General features: G+C 42.4%; 1 protein-coding gene across 1 annotated transcript; it reads left to right on the plus strand.

Annotated features, from left to right (window-relative positions):
• Nucleotides 1–475: 475 nt before the first annotated feature.
• CCDC77 (coiled-coil domain containing 77) lies at nucleotides 476–24,380 on the plus strand (the record flags this gene model as incomplete). Its single annotated transcript, XM_083365388.1, has 11 exons — nucleotides 476–507; nucleotides 2,367–2,583; nucleotides 4,479–4,621; nucleotides 5,857–5,953; nucleotides 7,511–7,583; nucleotides 17,655–17,743; nucleotides 19,849–19,997; nucleotides 20,569–20,977; nucleotides 21,600–21,725; nucleotides 21,838–21,990; nucleotides 23,376–24,380. The coding sequence occupies 11 exons, from the start codon at nucleotides 476–478 to the stop codon at nucleotides 23,520–23,522; spliced, it is 1,635 nt and encodes a 544-aa protein (XP_083221514.1). The 3' UTR covers nucleotides 23,523–24,380.

A 24,380-nucleotide genomic window follows, 5' to 3' on the forward strand; every position in this document is an offset into this window, starting at 1 on the left:
CTTAACTACAAGTAAGCCACAATTGATTCTGTCCACAAAAGACTTTCATCCATAAACCATGCCTTTCAAGCCACAATACTTCATAGAACATGCTAAGACAAACCAAAGAAACCACATAGTTGCATTATATGAACCAAGCCATATCTCTATAGCAGTTGTCACAACTAAACCCAAGACAACTTAAAAGATCAGTTTTTAGACCTGTTACAGATCAGAGCTGAATTGGACTAATCTTATTTGAATCTACAGTATTCCATGAGCAATTTCATTTTTATTGAGTTGAATTATATCTACCATTGGTGTAACTCATCTCCTGAAGTTCTTTATTATGGCATATAGGAACAGATTGTGAAAAAAGGTTTAAGAAATGTTCTTGTTTTCTGATCTTTTCAAACAAAGGCGAAATGTTGGGAAATGTTTTCTGGCTCAGTAATTCAATATATTAAATGCATTGCAGATGGTGAGAATATGCGCCATGACTACATCTCCAAGAACACCTTCCAAAACGTAAGTCAAAGAATTAGGTACTGATTTTAAATGCCTTTGGTTTTTTTTCTTCTTCATTTATCTCAAGGATAAGAATCTTGCAAAGCATGATTCATAGACTTCCCAGCACACCATTTTTAGTTTCCAGAGCAACATACTCAGGAATAGGCAAATCTGAAATTTTGGGCCTTTGTTGAAGTTTATGGATTTATTTTTTGTTTTAGGTATGATATCCTTTTCAAAGTCAGGCCACTGTTTCTTTTTGGGATGCTTAAAACTGCATATTATAATATGCCTTTAACACACACACCCAAAACTCCTGCCAATGCAAGAGACGTCATGATGTATTGGTTGTTTCTGTAGACCAGAAGTGTCAAACTCGCAATGTCACGTGACATACCGCGACTTTTTTCCCATTGCTGGCAATGGGGTGGGCGCAGTTTCGGCATGACTCATCCAGCCACAGGCTGGCAGTTTGACACCCCTGTTATAGACCAAGGCCGGAAACATTCTTACCCCAATATAGCTTTTGGATCAGTGTAAGTAAAACCTACAACAAATACCTAGAGCAGGGGTGTCAAACTGCTGGCCCGCGGGCCGGGGCATCACGCAGAAACCGCACCCATCCCATTTTCGGCAATGGGGAAAAGTTCCGATACGTCGCATGACGTCGCGAGTTTGACATGCCTGACCTAGAGAAATGTTTTGAATACAAGGGTTTGTATTCTGTATATAAATGTCAGCTGTGCCTGGTAGTAACCAGCAATGGACCCATAAGAGTAAACAGTTTGCATTCTTTCATTAAGGTGCATAGTTACCTAATTTCTACCTTTTTCCATATAAAATGAAAAGAAATGCTCGCAAAAGTTCTCATTTAACACAACAATCCTAATCTGGGCTGTGGTTAGGAATCCTGTTTTAGGGACCATTCCCATCCTTCTAATCCTTCTAGTTTAATGAAGAGAAGGACAAGGGGGGACATAATAGCAGTGTTCCAATATCTCAGGGGTTGCCACAAAGAAGAGGGAGTCAAGCTACTCGCCAAAGCGCCCGAAGGCAGGACAAGAAGCAGCGGATGGAAACTAATCAAGGAGAGAAGCAACCTAGAACTAAGGAGAAACTTCCTGACAGAACAAATAACCAGTGGAACAACTTGCCTTCAGAAGCTGTGAATGCTCCAACACTGGAAGTTTTTAAGAAGAGATTGTGCAGCCATTTGTCTCAAATGGTATAGGGTTTCCTTCCTGAACATGGGGTTGGACTAGATGACCTCCAAGGTCCCTTCCAACTTTATTATTATACCTTTCATTGTGCCACCTATGTCTAAATTACATGCAAGTATAGCATGTTAAAAGCTTAGTAATGTTAATTATATACACATACATCATACATACATATTTATATATATACATATATATACATATATATATATATATATATATATATATATATATATATATATATATATATATATATATATATATGTTTGTATGTATATGTGTGTGTGTGTGTGTAAAGGTTCCCCCCCACATGCGTGCTAGTCTAGGGGCCAGTGCTCATCTCCGTTTCAAAGCCGAAGAGCCAGCGCTAGTCTAAGGACGTCTCCGTGGTCATGTGGCCGGCATGACTAGACACCAAAGGTGCACAGAACGCTGTTACCTTCCCACCGGAGTGGTCCCTATTTTTCTACTTGCATTTTTACGTGCTTTTGAACTGCTAGGTTGGCAGAAGCTGGGACGAGTAACAGGTGCTCACTCTGTTACACGGCACTCGGGATTTGACCCACCAAACTGCTGACCTTCTGATCGACAAGCTCAGCGTCCTAACCCACTGAGCCACTGCATCCCTTCTATATAAATATATAAAATAATGTTTTTTAGATCAAACACTCCACGTGCTGCTTCCAAGGGTGGTGTCCTCCCTTCTCCTCACCAAATTGATTCTCCCCCTCTTCCTTCAATCAATGAACGTCTGGCCTATCTTCGCCCCTCTCGGGAGCTGCTGGAGTACTATCGAAAGAAGATTGCAGAATTTGATGAAGAGCACGAAGAGCTGGTGAAACGGTTGGAGGCATACAAAGCATCTTATGATGAACAGGTAAGCAAAAGGGAATGATAATCCACCAAGAGACAGGTGACCTGGAAAGCCACATAAGGAAGCTTCAAGGCTTATTCCTTTGTCCTTTTCCATAATGCAGTCGTGATACTTTTATTGCTTTGAATTTTCTGCAAAAGCTACATAGAAGGCATTTTCACTAAAAAGTATTAAAGAGAAATATGAATTATTTGGGACCTGGTTCCCTAGATTATATTTATCTGAATCCTCATACTTTTAAAAAACTGTTTTAAATCACTGATAGTGAAAGAAATCTTTATCCGGCTTAGTTTTTTAAAGAATGAGCATGGGCTGAAGCATTATTCTCCTGCTTCCATCTTTCTTTTTCATTCACAGTCTTAACAAGAGAGTACATTCTAGTCTGGCCTAATTAAGTTAAAACTATATTTCATTTTTTATAATATATAATTTTGGTTGGTGGAGAGGTGAATTTAGAAAGCAAGCAGGATGAAAAAATATTTTTCACTGCATAATTATGTGTTTTCCTAATAGATGAACAGATGTGATATCACAGAAGTTCAAAGTGCTCTGTGTGTGTGTGTATGTATGTACATGAGCTTGCACATGTGCGTTGTGTTGGTAAATTCTAAGATGTACTATGGTACATTAAATAATTGATAACCTCATTGCTGCTCTATTATTCCCTATTTTATTACTCCCTATACTCACATTGGGAGAAAAACGAAAACAGAGATAATTCTGTGAGGTGCGAAGAAGTGTTGCTTTTCTTTAGGAAACTGACTTTCCCAAGACAAAAAGGAGGTATCCAGGAGATGTCTGTTGAGCAAGTTTCTCCATACAAGTAAGAAAGGAATATGAAGCAAGATATTATGGCCTAGCCCTAGCTCTTTCCTGGCATATACTACTGGGAAGGGGATCCATATTGTATAGTTTGGTTGTAGACTATGTTCCTTAAGAATGGGAGGCAGCAGTTGTGTTCTGAAGCAGACAGCTGATATCTTTAGCATGGCGGTTCTGTAGTCATATTCAAAGCACTTTTATCCTCCCTTGATTCATTTACTGATCTTTGGTTCAGCTAAGGCAATACTATAGCAATCATTCTGGCTCACCATATCTCTGCTAGGCCTAGGTAGAACTCTTAAAAGTGTTTTTGTTGAAGAAGCCATAGGATTAACATTTGTAGCAGCTCTTGCCAAATGTAGGTAAGAGAATAAACCAAGCAATTTATAGTTGGAGAATTTAATGGAATATGCTAAGAGAAAGGAAAGTGGAACTAAACAGAAAATAGGACAAACATTAGAAGTGTAGAGGAAAGTAATTATTGTAATAGGAAAAAGAGAGGCATGGATAGTTTGTCAAAAACTACCTGAACTGCCATTGAAGTTTGAAGTCTAGAACAGGGATCCCCAACCTGTGGGCTGCAGCCCATTACCGGGCCTTAACCATTGGGCTGCGGAACAGGCTGGCGTTGTACGCACATACGTGTGCTAGTGCTCACTCGCACTAGCACCACTGCTGCTACACAAATGGAGTACCACGCAGCGAAAACAGGGCAGTGCTAGTGGGTGTCACGCGGGTGCTAGCACGGCCCTGTTTGCATCACGCATGCTCATGGCCCCGTTTGTGTGTGTGAACATGCACGTAAAATGTTTTCCCTCTGGTCCACCAACTGAGAAAGGGTGGATACCTCTGGTCTAGAAGACCGTTCTCAGCAAACCCAAGAGATTGTAAGCATGAATAAAACATTTGTTACAAGTTGCAGAACTTGACCAAGCACCTTTTTGACAGGTTAAAATGCTAGCATTCTGCCAAGAAGTTGCCTTGGGTTTGAGATGGAATGTGACAATGAGAAAAACTTGTATATTCTACTTTTGCTTCAACTGCCAGGTAATTAATAATAATTTTTTTCTGTGCAGCACAAGCTTCAATGGGAAATGCGTCAGCGAGAAGAAGAAATTGCAGAACTGCAGAAGGCTCTGAGTGACATGCAGGTGTACCTTTTTCAGGAAAGAGAGCAGGTTCTGCGCCTTTATGCTGAAAACGATCGACTGAAAATCAGGTTTGTGTCCTGAAAGACTGAAAAATGCTAAGAGATTGTCTTTGATGGAATCTAGATTTGAAATATATTGGAATCTTGCACATGGACATAAATAAGATGTACAAGAATGGAATGCAGATGAGAGCAATTTGCTTCTTCCTTTTTATTTTATGACATAGGAAGATAACTGGTATTTGCTTCTTTTATGAGAAAAGGATCTATGACAAAGATGCACACTGTCAGTGATAGGATCAACTTACAAAACCTTTCATTCCTCTGCTGTCTTCTTGAGAAAACTGTAAATGAAGCTTCTCTTTTCTCACTGGAATACAAATTGAACCACAGTACACTGTATATCAATGAAGGATCCCAAATATACTATTTTTCTCGTACATAAAACATTGTTTTTTAGAAATTTTTAAAATAAATACAGTTGAGTAAGAGAGGTATCTGTTTTGTTCAAGTTAATAGACTACTAATCAAACATTTCCCCCCCCCCCCCAAGGGCCAGAGGTTCCATTTCCTAAAAAAATCATTTCCAGGAAATTTTATCAGATTCTCAGAATTCTTTCTTGACCATTTGTTTTTTTTTTAAAAAAAACACGCTAATAACCTCATTCACATACGGACAGTTCATATTTATCGGCTTTTCACTGTTGCAAGTCAAGTACAGAGGATATCTTCCACTGTTCTGGGGCATTACATTTTCCAATCTCATGATGATAGGAATTTTAGAATTACCATCTGGACTGATACAGGTTTCAGGAGTCAGGCCGAACATTTCTACTTGGACATATGTCTTAATACTAAAATGGAACCTCCTCTTCCAAAGCATCACATTGGTATTTCCCCCAAAATAATTCAAGAGTCTTGATTTTAAACCGTCTCTAATTTATAAAATGGTTTGGTAACATTGCCTCCTGGTGGCTACAGACTCAAGTTCACATTCTTACTACCGTAATAAGATGCTACTATAATTTCTGTTAGTTCTTTCTGAAATAGAAAAAAAGTAGAGAATATCTTCAGTAGAGGAGAAATTACTTTTAAGACATTGTGTTTCCAACCATTGGTTTGCCATAGAGTTTTCATGAGGACCTGTGTGGTCAGATTCTACAAGAAAGAACTTCTAGAGTATATAAAATAAAAGGTTTGCTTTTCAAAGATTAGGTGAACCTTGAAGTCAACAAAAAGTGCAGGATGCATCAGCATTTAGGAATATAAATAAACTGCTTTATTTTCAATGCATTACTGTATAGGGAATTAGAGGACAGAAAGAAGATTCAGCATCTTTTGGCTTTATTAGGAACAGACAATGGTGAAATGACCTATTTTCACAAGGAACCACCAAGTAAGGTAATGGCCATCAATTAACCTAAGATATTTTTACTGCGTGTATTTTATTTTATAAAATACATTACTTACATTACTGATTATGGCTTATTAAAAAGATTTATACAATTGTATAAAATGCAGCTGCAACAAAGTATATTTTAAAAGGCAGCAAAATATATTCAAGGAACTGCAAAATATTTTTGGAGTGAAAAGTACCATTTAGTTCTCAGAGAAAGAGCAGAATATAAACATAATCATATCCATAAATTTTCAGGCAAAAGATAATGGAAGTCAGTAAATGAAATCGATGAATTTGTGCCTCATAGGCCTAAATTCAGTACTTTCCCAAGTTCTGAACGCCTTGTAAGTCAAGGTTGGTCAATCTATAATTCCAGTCAAGTTGTTAAAAGTAAATAATTGTATAGGTCAGCTTTTACAGGAATGGCTTTTAGTGATAGAGAAAGTTTAGCTGTGCTACTTGCAACGTTATCTATAAATGCTAAGGACAGGATTGGTCAGTTTTGTCATTACTTGATTAGTGGGTTACAAGTACAACCAAATCCAGTTTTGCCACAAGTATTCTGAGCAAACTTGGATCTCTAATCTAGAGATTATATTGCAAGCTGATGTAATATTATACCCACGTATTACCAGCTTGGAAGTATATGCAGTCTACTAACACAGTCAGAAGCAAATGAATTTGTTAAGTGTGCTAGGAAACTGGCATAATGCTGATTGAAAGATTTGGGAAGTGCAGTGCAGCATTTTATTGGCAGAAAAGTGAACAGAGATCAGATTTTTTTTCTTCAATAGATCATTGAAAAATTAATTTGAAAAAGAAAGTTTATATTTTTTTTTAATCTAGAGAAAACACGTGCTAAAGTGAATAATTTTTAATTTTTGTATCTTGTTTTTATTATGTATTGCCCTGTTCACCGCCCTGAGTCCTTCGGGAGAAGGGCGGTATACAAATTAATTAAATAAATAAATAAATAAATAAATAAATAAATAAATAAGCATGGAGTGTTTTACACAATTATGAAATTGGATATTGGTTGCTGAATGCTTTAAGCGTGGTACATGAAGTAAATAAAGCATGCAAGAGAAAACAAAGCATACATTACACAGTGTAAGGCAAAGTTGTGTGATGTCCCCCTGGTGGTTTAATGTATTAGTACATTAATAAAAATATGTAAGAATGCTTATTGGAAACATGAATGTACTTATCCGCAGATTATGCCTTCTTTTAGGTGAATCTTGAAGGATTTGCAGTATATGTTAGATTGTATAACACAACAACATGGATTGGAAAATTAAGTTATAAAATACCAGAGTAGTTGTGATTAATGGGGAAAATTAATTAGGACAAGTAGGTTAATTTGTGCATTTCGGTAAAAAGTTTACTTGAGGAAAGAAACTGTATGGAGAAATATTAAGATACAAGCATAAAAATTAGTTGAAACTGAACTACAAGATCATTGTTATCTATATATTTTATTTCTTTTAATTACAGTGTCTAATGTGTATATGAAATGCTTTGATAGAATAAAAAAATGAGCAATGTTTTGGTTTTTATAGGTCACTATACATCAGCTACCAACCAAGAGCAGAGATTCCCTTGATAGATATGCCAAATGCACTTCAAAAATAGGTCAGTGGAAAAATAAACATTACTTTGAGTAAACATTAGAGATAACATTCAGATACCATAGGATTTTATGGAAAAGATATGACACTCTATTGGATTTGCCTGCTTGACTATTCAGCCTTCCCCTTTGTGGTATTCTGTGGATGAGTTGCAACAACTCCCAAGATGGTGCCTGTAAATTTGGGAACTGTGCTTTAATTTTTCCTAGGTCATGTGAGCTGAAGTCTCTCCTCTCCTCTCCTCAGATATGCTGGGTTGCTCTTTTCATTTAGAACAGCCAGCCATAGAGAGGGAGAAAACATTCTCTCTCAGTGATTTTCCTGCTAAGTTCCTTTGCACAAAACTATGTGGGCTTCTTTTCCCAAAGAATCTCAAACTAATTTCAATCAGAATAGAGCTGGAAGGGACCTTGGAGGTTTTCTGGTCCAACCCCCTGCTCAAACAGGTAACCCCGTACCATTTCAGACAGTCTTTTCTGAAAAGCCTCCAGTGATGAAGCACCTACAACCTCTGAAGGCAAGCTACTCTACTTGTTGATTGTTCTGGTTAATTGAATGAATTGGTTCTATTTATTCTTTGAAGAGAAGGGACGCGGTGGCTCAGTGGGTTAGGACGCTGAGCTTGTCAATCAGAAGGTCAGCAGTTTGGCGGGTCGAATCCCGAGTGCCGCGTAGCAGAGTGAGCGCCTGTTACTCATCCCAGCTTCTGCCAACCTAGCAGTTCGAAAGCACCTAAAAATGCAAGTAGAAAAACAGGGACCACTATGGTGGGAAGGTAACAGCGTTCCGTGTGCCTTTGGCGTCTAGTCATGCCGGCCACATGACCACAGAGACGTCCTCGGACAAGCGCTGGCTCTTCGGCTTTGAAACGGAGATGAGCACCGGCCCCTAGAGTTGGAAATGACTAGCACGCATGTGTGGGGGAACCTTTACCTTTTATTCTTAGAAGAAAGCAAAACCTAAAAGTTTTTATCGGTTATTTCAGGAATCTCTCAGGCAGAACACCAACAGGGGAAGATGTGACTACCAGTCAAAAGGAGACAAACTCTAAATAGCAGTTCACCTGCTGTGCTATGTGAAGAACCATCTGTACCCCTCTTTATGCTAATCACTGATTTCAGCCATAGTGGAGTAATCACCAGTGGATTACCTCTACATAATTTTAGGGCACATCAATAAGAACTTTTGGTGTAAGCAATAAATCCAGAAATACTCAGGCTGTTCTGCCTACATTTAGAAATAGGTACACATGTATAATTAGAATTAGAGAGATAGTTTGGTATAGTGGTGAAGGTGCTGGCCTAGAAACCAGTATAAGTTCTAGGTCTCCTTTAAGCATGAAATGCCAGCTGAGTGACTTTGAACTAGTCACTCAGCCCACCTCACAGGGTTGTTGTGGGGAAAATAGATGCCAGGAATATTTTATTTATTTATTTTATTTATTTAATTAAATTTTTATACCGCCCTTCTCCCAAGGGACTCAGGGCGGTGTACAGGGCATATAATAAAAATACAAAACTACAAAAGTTAAAATAGAATTAAATTAATGCCCACGATAAAACAATAAAATATAGCAATATTTAAAACCCAAATTAATTCCCCATCAGGCCAGGCCAGCTTGTTCAAATAGGTGGGTCTTTAACCCGCGCCGGAAGGAGCGGAGATCCGGTGCCATCCGGAGCTCCACCGGCAGCTGATTCCACAAAGCCGGGGCGCCCACAGAGAAGGCCCTCCCCCTGGGGGCCACCAGCCGACATTCTCTGACCGGAGGCACCCTGAGGAGGCCCTCTCTGTGGGAACGCACTGGGCGGAGGGGAGTTGACGCCGGCAGCAGGTGATCCCCGAGGTATTCCGGACCCATGCCATGTAAGGACTTAAAAACCATCACTAAGACCTTGAACCTCACCCGGAAGACAACTGGTAGCCAATGCAGCTCACGGAGCAAAGGTGTAACATGGGAGTACCGGGAAACTCCCAAGACAACTCTCGCGGCCGCATTCTGTACCAGTTGGAGCCTCCGAGTGGTCTTCAAGGGAAGCCCCATGTAGAGAGCATTACAGTAGTCAAGGCGAGAGGTCACGAGCGCATGAGTGACCGTACACAGGGCATCCCGGTCCAGATAGGGCCGCAACTGGCGCACCAGGCGAACCTGGGCGAAAGCCCCCCTAGTCACAGCTGCTACATGTTCTTCCAAGGTAAGTCGTGAGTCTAGGAGGACTCCCAAGTTGCGAGCCCTATCCACGGGGGGTAACAACTCACCCCCCATAGAAAGAGATGGAACATTTTGAATGTCCCGGGATGCCGGAATGTACAGCCACTCAGTCTTGTCAGGGTTGAGTTGAAGTCTGTTCCTCCCCATCCAGACCCAAACCGCCTCCAGGCAACGGGACATCACAGCGAGGGCATCACTGGGGTGGTTTGGGGTCGAAAAGAAAAGTTGGGTATCATCAGCATATTGATGATACCCAACTCCAAAACCACGAATGATCTCACCCAGCGGTTTCATATAGATGTTGAACAGGAGAGGCGAGAGAACCGACCCCTGAGGAACTCCACAAACGAGAGACCTAGGGGCCGATCTCTGCCCCCCTGCCAACACCGACTGCGAGCGTCCCAGGAGATAGGAGGAGAACCACCGAAGGACCGTGCCTCCCACTCCCAATCCCCTGAGACGCCGCAGCAAGATACCATGGTCGATGGTATCGAAAGCCGCTGAGAGGTCTAATAGGACTAGGACAGAGGAACATCCCCTATCCCGAGCCCTCCAGAGATCATTCACCAGCGCGACCAATGCCGTCTCTGTGCTGTACCCGGGCCTGAAACCCGATTGGTACGGATCCAGATAATCCGCTTCATCCAGGGCCAAAGGGAGCTGATGCGCCACCACACTCTCAACAACCTTCGCAAGAAAGCGAAGGTTGGAGACTGGACGAAAGTTGTTCAACACAGCTGGGTCCAAGGCAGGCTTCTTGAGGAGGGGTCTCACCACCGCCTCCTTCAAGACGGAGGGGAAGTTACCCTCACTCAAGGAAGCAGATATCACCGCCTGGAACCAGCCTCGTGTCCTCTCCCTAGCTGCATAAACCAGCCAGGAAGGGCACGGGTCCAATAAACATGTGGTGGAGCTCAGCCTCCCCATAATCCTGTCCACTTCATCAGGGGTCACAGAATCAAACTCCTCCCAGGTAACATTGACAAGACCGCCCGTGTCCTGATCGCCAGACTCTGCCCAGCTGGAGTCCAAACCGGTCCGAATCCGAGCGATTTTATCCGACAGATGCTGACCAAACTCCTCGGCACGACCCTGCAAGGGATCCTCCCTCACCTCCTGATTAAGGAGCGAGCGAGTCACCCTAAACAGGGCGGCCGGGCGATTATCTGCGGACGCGATGAGGGTGGAGAAGTAATTACACCTCGCCACCCTCATCGCAGCGAGATAAGACCTAATATAGGTTCTTAACCGCAACCGGTCGGATTCGGATCGGCTGGACCTCCAGCAGCTCTCTAGGCCCCGTTTCCGACGCTTCATCTCCCGGAGCTCCGCGGAGAACCATGGAGCTCGTTGGGATCTGCACCGGGTCAGGGGCCGCAAGGGTACAACTCGGTCCAGTGCCCCAGTGGCTGCCCTTTCCCAGGCTTCCACTAAGGCATCCGCCGAGTTGTGAGCGACGGAGGCAGGTGGGGATCCCAGCGCCGCCTGGAACCCATCAGGGTCCATTAAGCGCCTGGGACGGTACCATCTAATTGGTTCCGTATCCCCACGGCGGGGGGTGGTAAAACGGAAGACCAGCCGCAGGAGGTGATGATCGGTCCATGACAGGGGCATGATAAATGGAGAGCCCCCACCAAGATCATCCAACCATCGTCCAGATAAAAAAACTAGGTCCAGGGTGTGGCCTCCCTCATGAGTTGGTTCAGAAATTACCTGCGTCAGGTCCATGGCCGTCATGGAAGCCATGAACTCCCGAGCCAACTCAGATGACCCTCCCAGGGATGGTAGATTGAAGTCACCCAAAACTAACAGTTTGGGGAACTCAATCACCAAACCGGAGAGGACATCGAGTAGCTCAGGCAGGGCTGCCGCTGTGTGACTAGGCGAAATGTACACCAGCAGCAAGCCCAACTGCGCCCCCGAACCAAACCTCAAAAAGAGAGACTCACACCCGACTATCTGAGGAACGGTGGTCTCCCGCGGACATAAGGTCTCCCTGATAACTACCGCCACTCCCCCGCCCCTACCTTGAGCCCGAGGCTGGTGTAACGCTCGGAAACCTGGTGGGCAAAGATCAACCAAAGGGACCCCACCCTCTGGGCCCAACCAGGTTTCGGTAATACAAGCCAGGTCCGCATGCTCACCCTCCACCAAATCCCGCACAAGGGGAGCCTTATTAACCACGGACCTGGCATTCAGGTACACCAGCCGGAGCTCAGGAGGCTGCACATCCTCGCTCCCGGCACCTCGGGGAAGAACCAGAGGGTCGGAGCGCCTCACCGCTTGTAAACAGCGGGGACGGCCCTCCCGGTAACGATACGGCCCTCTGTCCATACGCCTGCTGCCATACCCCAGTGTCGTGGGAATCGGTAATCCCACGACCCGCTCCTGAGCCCCAGATGTAACCACACCCCGCTCCCCCCGAACGCAGTCGGACCCAGGCCTGGCCTGCACCATGGTTGTATGGCCACCCCCCATAGTCAAACAACTATTACCCCCCACCCCCCTCCCTAGCCCCCTAAAAAATTTAACTAAAAAAGTAACCAGGGGCCTCCTATTAAATTTGAATCGAGAGCCCCTGACCCTACCCGGCCATCTCTCAGGGTCCCAGTAATTGGGCCCTTCATTGAGACTGGGAGCGGCAAAAAAGGCGGGACGCACCCAGGAGAGGGGGGAACCCCTGAGGGCGAGCAAGTCCGTGCTGGAGTATCTGTACATAAGTCCAACAAGTCCAGATAAGGCAGTCCCATAATGGAAGAGTCCAGTAGGAGGTTCTACAGGAAGGGAGTGAAACATTCGGGCCATCGACCAACCTACTGCCACCCGGTTGGATGCTCCCGGGGACAGACCCCAACCCGTCCTCCCACAACAGGTCGAGAGTCTGAGCCAGGGGGATGGTCCAGAATGTACACCCTGGGGGGGCATAACCCATAGAGCTCCCACCTCTATGGGTATACCGATGTAAAAGCAAGCCGCTCTCCCACTGCGGCTTGCACCCAGGTCCGTCCCAGTCCAAAGGGGAGTAGAGAGGCAGATGAAGAATTAATAATTGGCAGTCCACCGGAGCTGCTACGGCCATCGCAGACCAGATGAAAAGCACCGACCACCGCCATATCGCTGCCGATGGAGCGGGCCAGCGGGCCAGCAAGCCCCGAAAAACGCCGTCGTCGCCATCACCGTCAGAGGCCGGAACAGGGCAAGCGAAGCAGCAGCACCGCCGCCATCGCCGCGGTCGTCCTCTCCACTGCCCAAGGCAGCCCGAGGACGCCATCACCGTCGCCACCTCCGCCGCCGGCAGCGGCGCGAAAAACAATACCAGGGACATCCCTGCCACCCAGCCGACCAGCGGTCGTCCCCTCCGCCGTCGAAACGGCCCGAAGACACCGCAGCCGCCGAAAGCGGCCCGAGGCAGGTCCAACAGAGAGATCCCCGCCGCCGCCGCCGCCGACATCGCCGCCAACACGAAGGCGCCAAAATGGAGGCGCCGATCAGCTGGAGCTCCGAGGCCACCGCCGATCAGCTGGAGCCTCAAGACGCCGCCGAAAACCACCGAGAGCCGGCCAGAAGAAACAGCGCTGCCCGAAACAGCAGAAACTGTTGGAATCAGTTGGAATCAGTGTTAGAATCAGATCAGCCGGAACTCCGAAGCCGCCGCCGATATCGCCGCCAACACGGAGCGCCAAAATGGAGGCGCCGATCCGCTGAAGCTCCGAGGCCACCGCCGATCAGCTGGAGCCTCAAGACGCTGCCGAAAACCACCGAGAGCCGGCCAGAAGAAGCAGCGCTGCCCGAAACAGCAGAACAGCAGAAAAACGCCGTCACCACCAGCTACAATCCCTCTGGAACAGTCCGAGGCAGCCCGGAGACATCGAGGTAAAGTAGCCTAGAGACGCCGAGGCTGTAGAAACCGGCAGGCCAAGACCAAGCACAGCAACACAGCGGCAGCACAAACGAAGCAGCTGGAAACAGCAGGCGAAGCAGCAGACGGAGCAGATGGAAACAGCCACTCATAGACGGGAGAAAACGAACAGCAAGCTACCTCATTCTTTGCCTCTAAAATTGATAGTCCAAATCCCCTACCCAGGGGCTCAAAAGGACCCCTGGGGGGCTCCAAGGGACGCCCAACAACTGGAGCTCGCGGAGCTCAGCCCAACACATCCGCCATCTTAGGCACGTTTGCTGCCTCATGTTATATATTTAAAAGGTAGGATAAATATACTACCTTAATAATTCTTAGGTCTTTGATTAGGACTTATGTTTACAAGTCTTCGACTGTAAATATAGCTGTAAAGGTAAAGGTTCCCCCGCGCATGCGTGCTAGTCATTTCCAACTCTAGGGGCCGGTGCTCATCTCTGTTTCAAAGCCGAAGACCCAGCGCTTGTCCGAGGACGTCTCCGTGGTCATGTGGCCGGCATGACTAGACGCCAAAGGCACACAGAACGCTGTTACCTTCCCACCGTAGTAGTCCCTATTTTTCTACTTGCGTTTTTAGGTGCTTTCGAACTGCTAGGTTGGCAGAAGCTGGGACGAGTAACAGGCGCTCACTCTGTTATGTGGCACTCGGGATTCGACCCACCAAACTGCCGACCTTCTGATCGACAAGCTCAGAGTCCTAACCCACTGAGCCACCGCGTCTAGCTGTAGACTACCCATATAATAAAGTAATATAACAATCTATAAAATAATAATAAAAGAGAGCAAGCTATTTGATACCAATGCAGCCAAAGCCAGTAGATCATATACTTAGCTCATGCAAGAAAACAGCACAATGATTATAAGCAATGACATAACATGGTCACCAGGTCTGTAAAAATTAACATGTGCCAGTCATGAAAAATTGGTAGGAACACATAGTTGAAAAAGTAGCTGAAAATAACCAGGTTAAAATATTGTATTTCAAATATAAATTGATAAAGGCATGGCTCACAACTCACCAGCTTTAACTGTTGTTGGGGGAAAAAAAGATAATTGATGTGGAAATACCAGGGAATAATAGAATAGAAAACAAATAATTGGAGAAGATCAGAAAGTATGAAGATCTGAAAATTGTTGAAGGATTACGGCATAAGCCAGCCATATTGGTCCCACTGGTTATTGGCATACTGGGTGCTATACCAAAATATCTTGGATAGCACTTAGAAAAAGCGTGCACTTAAAAAATTTCCATCTGCCATTTACTAAAGGCCAGGCTCCCTGGATTCACACATACAGTATGCTGCACTGATACATTGTGACATCCTATTTCTGGGGGAAATACTTGAGGCAAATGAAGGCCAATACCAGCTAAAAATTGGTAGTTGTAATTTCACATTATTGTTTATGTAATCATAATATAGAATGTATGTCTATTATCTCAGACCAATTTGCTTTCTTTCCTTCCTTTTGAAGAGTTTTGGAGAATTATTTGTGTAAGTTTTTTTTAAAGGGATGTTTATCATCTGACAAAAGGATTGTAGATAAAATAATCTACTGATTGCTGGGTTGATTTCCTTATATGTAAGGAAGTTAATATCTAATTCATTATCTCTGAAATTTATAATCCATTTCCATCCTCATTCATGCTAAAACAGTTTCCTACAAATTAAATTTTGCTTTGGGTCTTCTTTTCAGTGCCTATTAATACCAGGTGTTTTTCTTCTAAAAGAAACTTCTTCCATTGGGGGAGATAACAAAAAAGAATTTTTATCACAGATATAAGTACTTGGAGTCATACCTAGAAGAAGAGGAAGCATCTGTAGTATATTTCAACAAGATATTTTTATGGTAGCAATTTTTACGTATGTAACTTCCTGTCCAGTTGATTCAGAAAAGTAAGTGGTGTAACCCGTATTCTTATTTAACATTGCATCTGATATTCATTCTCTAATGACTGCCAGGTTAACACGCTAGGATAATTTTTTTTAGAAATAATGTAAAACACTTTGAGAATTTTCTAGAAATATTGTAGAGCATTTCTGACATCCAAAACAACATATGCCATCCTAGCTTATAGGACTGAACATATAGTTAACAGCTCACAGTCTGTTTTTATATTTATAATAGTTTTATATCTATTTTTATTATATTGTAAGCTAGTTGGGAGTGATCCAACTTTCTTATCTCCTACTCAAAAAGCAATAAATCTACATACTTTTCCTAAAGCCATTTATTTTTATCTGTTCGTCTTCTGGCAAGGTTTCCAGGCACTCTTGTGTTTCCTCTTAAAAAGCTCTGTTAAGATAGTTAAGACTGCATAAAAAAAAACCTCATTGCAACCAGCCTGCCTTCCATTGAGGACCTGTATACTGCACAAGCCAGAAGCAGGGCTGAGAAAATACCTATAGGAGTCGTGCTGTAGTGGTTAGAATACAGTATTGCAGGGTAATTCTGCCAACTGCCAGGAGTTCGATTCTGACCATCTCAAGGTTGACTCAGCCTTCCATCCTTTCAAGGTCGGTAAAATGAGAGCCCAGATTGTTGGAGGCAGCATGCTGACTCTAAACTGCTTAGAGATGGCTGAAAAGCACTGTGAAGTGGCATATAAGTCTTAAGTGCTATTGCTATCTACAGACTTCTGACATTCTGGACATAAACTGTTTCAACTTCTCCCCTCAGGACACCGCTACAGAGCATTGCATGTGAAAACAACTAGACACGTTTTTCTCCCCATGCCATGACTCTGCTAAACACCTAATTCCCATAGCACTATCTTATGCCTAAAGATGTAGTAGGGCTGTATTTCTATTATCCTTCTTATCTTTCCTACTATCTTCTCCTACTGGTATCTCCTAATTTATCACTTGTTTGTATGTACACTGAGCACTTATGCACCGGAGACAAATTCCTTGTGTGTCCAATCACACTTGGAGAATATTCCTATTCCTGTTGCTACTTTGGAGAGAGTTGTGACCCATTCTGTAAAGGGTGTAGCTACTTCAGGCTTTTTTTTTCTTTTCTTTTCTTAACAGGGTTCCCATAATTGCTTCTGTATATGCAAACCTGTTACAATCTGTTTTCCTAAAGTTCTTGCGATTCCCCCCTCTTGGACACGTGTTAATATATCACAGTTTTCAGGATGCCTCCTTCCACTGTAGGAAAAGAGAAATAGAAATGATTGTGAAAATTATTTCTCTACAGCAGATGAAGATATTGGTTCGATAGTGGTTTTTATCATAGGGAAAAGCTAGCTTAGGGAGCACCTGCCTCCGCCCAGTACGCCACCCACAGTACGCCACCTTCCCTCCGCCCAGTACGCTCCCACAGAGAGGGCCTCCTCAGGGTGCCACCGGTCAGAGAATGTCGACTGGTGGCCCCCAGGGGGAGGGCGTTCTCTGTGGGTGTGCCTGACCTGTGGAACCGTTTACCCTTTGAGCTCCGTTTGGCCCCCGACCTTCGCTCCTTCCGACGTGATCTAAAAACCTATTTGTTTGAACAAGCCAGCCTGGTCTGATGGGTTTGGGTTTTAATTATTGTTTTTAAGTAATTTATTTATTGTATTTGGGCACTATGGTTTAATCTGTTCTTAATTTTTGTATTTTGGTATTTATTGCCCTGTTCACCGCCCTGAGTCCTTCGGGAAAAGGGCGGTATACAAATAAAATAAAATAAATAAATGAATAAATCTTGTGTTTTCATTCTGATTGGGTTTTTTCCCCCTCTTCTTTTATCCTGCAACTTTAAGAGAGGCTGTTTACTCTGTTTCGGGCATTTAATTATTTCTTTTGGAGCAAGTACAACCTATTTTTCAGTGTACAGAAAAAGAATTTTCATAGTAAGTGCATAGTTCCATTCTGCTAACTACTGTTGCCTTAAAACATTACCTCAAGGAACCTTTCGGATTAATAAAATAACATCTTGTTACTTAAAAGTTGTTTTCTTTGTAGGTTCTAAAAGCTCTGCCTTAAAAAATAAAGGAGAGAAGCCTGAAAGTGCAGATAGATACCAAAGAGACAACCAAACACTCCTACTACAGGTAATTGGTAGTACTACATGGAAAACTGTAGTACTGGTTTGGATTTCAATCAATTCAGCATCAGTTTGTTTAATAAGAAGGAAATAAAGAACGTGTGTATGATAATGAACATGGTGACACTTTATGGTGATATACTATTGACATTCCACCTCTCCTGCATTGGAGTCTTGACTGAACCCCAGTTAAACAGATCTTAGTGAAGGATATTTTCTTTTTTATATATATAATGTTTTATTAGTTTTCCAACATGTACAATAATATCTTTAAGAAGCAACGTGGTATCCGAGTTACAATATTTCCATTTCAAACAAATACAGATTATTACAGATCTCCACATTATTATAACCAATACTTCCTCTCTCTTTTTTCCTCGATATATACTGTCTCTTATCTAGATCAACATATTTCTTATTGCTATTCATCAAACATTTAATAGTTTATTTTATTTTATTTTTTGAATATATATCCATCAATCTTTTAGTACATTTCATATTTCAACATTCCATCTTAAAAACACCAAACACCTTATCTATTTTTTCTAGCTTAATTTTACATTGGTATTTCTCAATTTCATATCACTAAAAAAATATCTCTTTTTCCTTTATACAATTCTCCTCAATATCTAGTAGTGTAATATTTTCATCTAGCCAGATTTTGGTAATGGATGCCAGTCTTCCCTCTAATCCACCATTTCTTTGTGTACAAATTGGATCTTATAGACAGATCTGGTATTAAGGGCATTAACCTGTTCCATTTCAGGTGTGCCTCCCTGAGAAAAGTGGAGGAAAGAGAAAGTGGTAGAAAGTACCAAAAGAGCATTAAGAAGATACAGCTTTCACGGGCACCTAGATTGACTTACTGTTTTCCTTCAGGCATGAACAAAAGATTGCAAAAGTGCTCCCGCTAGAAACTGCCTTGGCAAGGAGAGAAGCAGAACTACCTGAAATTAGACTAGCCATAATGGACCCATTAGAACCGTTCTTCCCACTCGGACGCATGCATGACACATGTACATGACACAATGTGAGCAGAAGAAAAGGGCACAAGAATTGAATGTAGATTTCTTAACAGAACTTACATATTAAACTCAACAGTTGCTGGGATGCTGCCTTGATTTTGCAATTCGAAAGTTTAAGAGATCTGCAGACTTGAATTGCTCACTGGGGGAACTTCCAGATCTGCTATCCATCAAGAGAAGCCTGACAAGTTAATAGCCCCAAGAGTTCTGACTTTCATTTGACTGACCAATGGAATTGTGCAGGAGCAAGATTTGATGACTCGGGAGTCATTTCTATATAGTTTTCTTCCTGGTAATATATCACTATTTCATCAGAATTTAGCAATGCAGATGTATGTTCCCACGCCCTTATACACTGACTAAGCTATCTGATAAAAGTCACCCAGGGTTCACCTTAACGTCATTTTATTCCCCAATGTTATTAAGTGGTCACAATGATTGAAGGGGTTTTGAGGGGACCCCACTTTTCTTCCTGGCTGGGCTCCTAGTACAATGTAACCTAACAGGTTTGCCATCTTTATTACAAGAGCGAGTTGTCATTTTTCCCTTATTCTTGTGTGACGTATTGTGGCTGTGCAAATATTGAGACAGAGGAAGGGAGTGCAGTAGGGAGAAGGGGGAGCAAATCTGGGAATGTATGGTCCAACGAAAGAGTGATTAATCGTGGATGACAGTAATCATTTTATCTTTGTCATTTAATGGTTGGAAAAACAACTGTGATGCTTTTCTTAAAAAAAGAGTACATAATGCTCCCTTCTTACAATCTTTCACAAAACAGTGGGTTGGACTTGGAGAGTCTAAAAATCACCTAGCCGGCTTCTGGACCTATGGGAGAACTAGAACTTTCCTTTCTTCTAGTCCAGGGGTAGGCAACCTCGGCTCTTTTATGACTCGTGGACTTCAACTCCCAGAATTCCTGAGTCATAAAAGAGCCGAGGTTGCCTACCCCTGTTCTAGTCCAGCACCATAATCCACTACAACAAACTGCCTAAAACCTGCAAACAGGTTTTTGCAAGGGAAAGATTTTATTTTCTTTGCATTATAGCATATTCTTCAGATTTATTTATTTTTTTCTTTGTGGATTCAGGTAGAAGCTCTTCAGGCTCAGCTAGAAGAACAGACTAAGCTGTCCAAGGAGCAGATTGAAGCACTGCTAGAAGATCGGCGCATCCGAATAGAAGAAGCTCAGGTGCAGCATCAGAGGGATCAGGAAAAGATCAAAGACACCACTGAAAAGTATGTGCAAAAGACCAATTGAGATCACCTACTAAAAAGTATGACACATTGGGTGTTGTAAAAGCATTTTATTCTTCCCTGGGCAAAATATCATTTTTTTAAATCTGATGTTCCTGGTTTGAACCTTTGCTATGGTATATATGGGATAGATTGTTTTGTAAGCGATTATTTCTAGATAAGGTTATTATTTGAGAAAGAGTCCTAATATTGTAATTGAACCTAGCTATTACATGAATAATTAGTTCCAAATTCCATCACCAAAATTCCCAAACAAAAGATCTTGATATTGGTTCTATGATAAATCTTTGTCTAGCAATCCTGGAGAGCTGCAAATTAGGATAGAGAGTCTTAGATTAGATGACTAATCCAATCTGGATTAGACTCAAATGTAGACTCAAATCCAGAATACAGATGGTAGCAAAGCAGCCAGGCAGACCTAAACGTAGGACACGCCGATATACTGAAGCTGTTGCTTCACGTTCCGCATCCTGGTTCACCCACGTAGTGGGGTTAAAATATGAATTGACCCAATAACTCATTTACTAATTCATTGTAATCTGCCTCTCCCCAGATACCATAAAGCTCAAAATTTGCTACATGAGAGTACCAGAGATTTTCTGCAGATGAAGTTTGATGCACGAGCAAATGAAAAGTCCTGGATGGCAGAGAAGGACACTCTGCTGAGGAAGCTGGACAAGTGTAGATGTGCACACAAACCAAGCAGGATTTATAAGAATGGTAGTCCAGTCCAGGACCACATCAATCAGAGTCACGAGAGTTGTCAAAGCTGGTGGGCTGCTAGCTCAGAGAAACGGGACACTAGCCTGGAGTGGGAAAGTAGTCCTTGTCAGCAGAGTTTCACCAAGAGATCACCTCCCAGTGGGAAGGTTGAAGTATTCAAGAAGAGGAAACCAAGAGCTGCCAGATGTGTTTCTCAAGCAGAGCGTGGCATTCATAAAGTATATGGAGTAGAGATTAAGGTAATGGCTACCATGTTGAATCAGGTTGTTTCTGAAGATTACATATAATTGTCAGGGAGACAAATCAGAACCTCCCTATCAGAGGGCGATGAACCGTTGTTCATTTGATGCATGATGAACATCAGGTAAAAATAAAGAAAATCCGAAGCATATATTCTACTATAAAACTTTTAATTACTTATAAAAGCAAAGAAAGACTTATGACTACATGTCTATCTCACCAAACAGCACAGAGAGAAGAAAGTAAAGAGTAAACTTGTGGCTGAACATGCGCACATCATAGTAGATCCAGACATGAAACCATAACATGGCTGGACATGTGACAATCACCCTGGTTACAATGATAAGATTACAGTGCAGCTGGCAGAAAAAACAGTAAGACGTGCGTAGCTGACAAACAGAAAAAAACGCAGTGACAATAATGCCATACGACTTCAACACTATGATGCGGTGGTGCATTGAAATGTTAAACGTTTCTTCCCAGTCACTGTTTTCTCTTAATTATTTATTGATGTGACCATTTCTGTATTTCTTTCAGCTGCTTAAGAAGCCCAAATAAGGATTGAGCTTATTTATTTTATTGTATTGTATTTTATTATTGTATTTTATTTTTCACCTCCAGGGTTTACAAGATCAATTGACACAGGAGCAGACGTTAGCAAATATGTACCGAGAACAGTGCGTTTCATTGGAAGAGGAGTTGGCTAAGATTCGGGAGGAAGGAAATTTAGGTCAAGAGATGTTTAAGGTAAGTAGGTTTTGCTGCTGCTGTTGCAGCAACTTTGCAAATGTTATGAAAACTGCTCACAAATATCCGATTATTACATTATAATCTTAGGGTTTTTTTCCAACATTTGTAGCAACGGTCAGAAAAGATGGGGAAGCGTCTACAGCTAATGACCCAGCGCTATGAGGCCCTGGAAAAAAGGCGTGTCATGGAGGTGGAAGGGTTTAAAACTGACATCAAACAACTCCAACAAAAGCTGCAGGATGTGGAGAAGCAACTTTTCAAGGTAGCAAGGGTTGAAATAACAATCCCTCCAAAATAATGCGTTGAAACCAAGTTTCCAAACATCTGAAAGAATAATTAGCAGAATCTATTTTTGATTAACAGGTTTTACCAAGAGCCAGTGTGGTGTGGGGCTAAAGAGACTGAAGAAAGTTGCAAATTCCAGTCCTCCCAGGGTTATGGGGAAGGTCTGACCTTAGGTTCTTGCAATGTGAGGTGCCTCAGGACTCAGATCTCTGACCACTCCTCTTTAGTATCTACATGAAACTGCTGGGGGGGGTGTCATCAACAGCATGGTATGCTATATCATCAATATGCTGATAACCAGTTATTGCCTGATCAGCCAGGCAATGCTATCTGGGTTCTGACCCAATGCCTAAAGGTTGTAAGGGTCTGATTGGGAAGAAACCAGCTGTGACACAACCATAACATGACACAGTGGGTCTGCTTTTTGCACGCACGCACACACACACACCCTCTCCTCAATCTGGTGAGGTGTCACCTTTGATTCTTGCCAGAGATTATACCAACTTGTCCTGGGCTTGAGGTGGTAGCCATGGCTGGGGGCAGGGGCAAGGGAATTGCATAGATCCATCTTGTGCGCCATTTATGCCATTATGCCATTCCTAGACCAGGAGACCTTGCTCATGGTTAGTCATGCTCTGATCACTGCCTGTTAGATTATGGGGATATATTTCGCATTTTGAAGACCATCCAAAAGTTAAACTGGCCAGAATACAGCTACAGGTGCACTTCTAGGCACCCTGTAGTTTGTGTGTATTATAGCACTGCTTGAGTTTAACTGGATACCATTTTTGTTCTGGGTATACTTCATGGTGCCAATTAGCATCTTTAAAGCTGTATCTGGTACAGGGCAAAATTATTAATGGAACTGCCTCTCCCTGAGGATATCTGCTCAAGGTTACACCAGGTTAGATAGGATGGGCGTGTCCCAGTTCCCCTTTCCTTAAATGTCGTCTGGTGAGACACAGGAAGTATGCCTTCTCTGTAGCAACCCCTGCCCTAGGCAACATCCAGGTCTCATAAGCCCTTACCTACTAGCCTTCCAGAAGGCCTTAAAAAGCTGGTTCTTTCTCCCAAACATTGGGTTAGGGAGAGCCTGGAGCCCAATGATTGTTGAATGTTGATTAGAAGAGTGTTTTGGCAGTTCTGGGAACTACCTTTGGATGGTGGTTCCATTGTTTCTTGTCACATTTTTACTACTATTTTTGTGAGCCACCCAAGATTATTGTACTTAAGATGGACAACCATATATGTTCTTTCAATCGGCTAATAAAATCTACTCAAAACTTTCGATATTCCTTTTCCAAAATCAAACTATTTTCAAAACCTGTTTGTTCTTTTTTTGAAATTGTTTTTTCCCCCTAGGTGATAATGAACGTGGGACCTGACCAAGATCTTGCAATTCTACATGAAGTTCGCCGAGGGAATAAGAGAACTAAAAACATACAAGGACAACTTAAAAACTTAAAATCAAAGATATATGGGCTGGAGAATGACCTACGAGTTTATTGATAATGATATGTCAATCAATATGAGTGGTGTTGATAAAGACCTGTCGCTACAACAAACTTTACCTTTTTTTTTTTTTTTACAAATGTGTGGTTTGCAGTGAGTGTAACATATACTTTACATTCCAGGGCAGAAGAAAACAATTGAAATTTGTGTGAGAACTGAAAAGAAACTCAGTTTATCTTTTTGAATGAGTATCTAGATTTGGTCTCTGTGATTTTGATTTATACACAGAATCAGGACAAAGATATTGGGTGATTGATTTTGCAGTGCCTAGAAGAGATGTGATCTCTAAGAACTTTTCACTGGCTAAGAATGATATGTTATGCAGGGATCCCAAGAAAGTGGCTAGGTGGGCTGTGTACCTTCTATATCTTAGTTTATTATAGAGAAGAAATGAATGTCCAAATGACTCTCAAACTGGACAGTATAGAAGGGGTTGATACCAATTTATATAGAGAAGAGAATCTCACAGTGAGCCATAAGGCTGTTTTAATTCCATTTTTCAAATTAGTTCTTTGAATAAGTGCTTTCCTAATTTCTTTATAGATTTGTAGCATAGATCAAGATAAACTCTATTCATAAGTGGCAGCTTCGGTCTAAAACACAATTTTATCACCCAGGATAAAGAGTGTGTACATGGTTGCTGGGTACACTAAAAGGGGAATCAGACCCATTGAGCTGAAACTTGTATCTGACTAAATTAAGGATTAAGTTATAACACAAATGCATGGGTCATTTTATGTTTTCATGAGTATAATTTCTATTTTGCAGAAATCTTTCTGAACCCAGAGAAGAATTATGATGCATCTATTGTTTATACTCTGGTGTAGAACATTAAAACTTACATTATAGTATTTA

Source organism: Vipera ursinii, assembly GCF_947247035.1.
Source record: "Vipera ursinii genome assembly, chromosome: 6".
NCBI lineage: Eukaryota > Metazoa > Chordata > Lepidosauria > Squamata > Viperidae > Vipera > Vipera ursinii.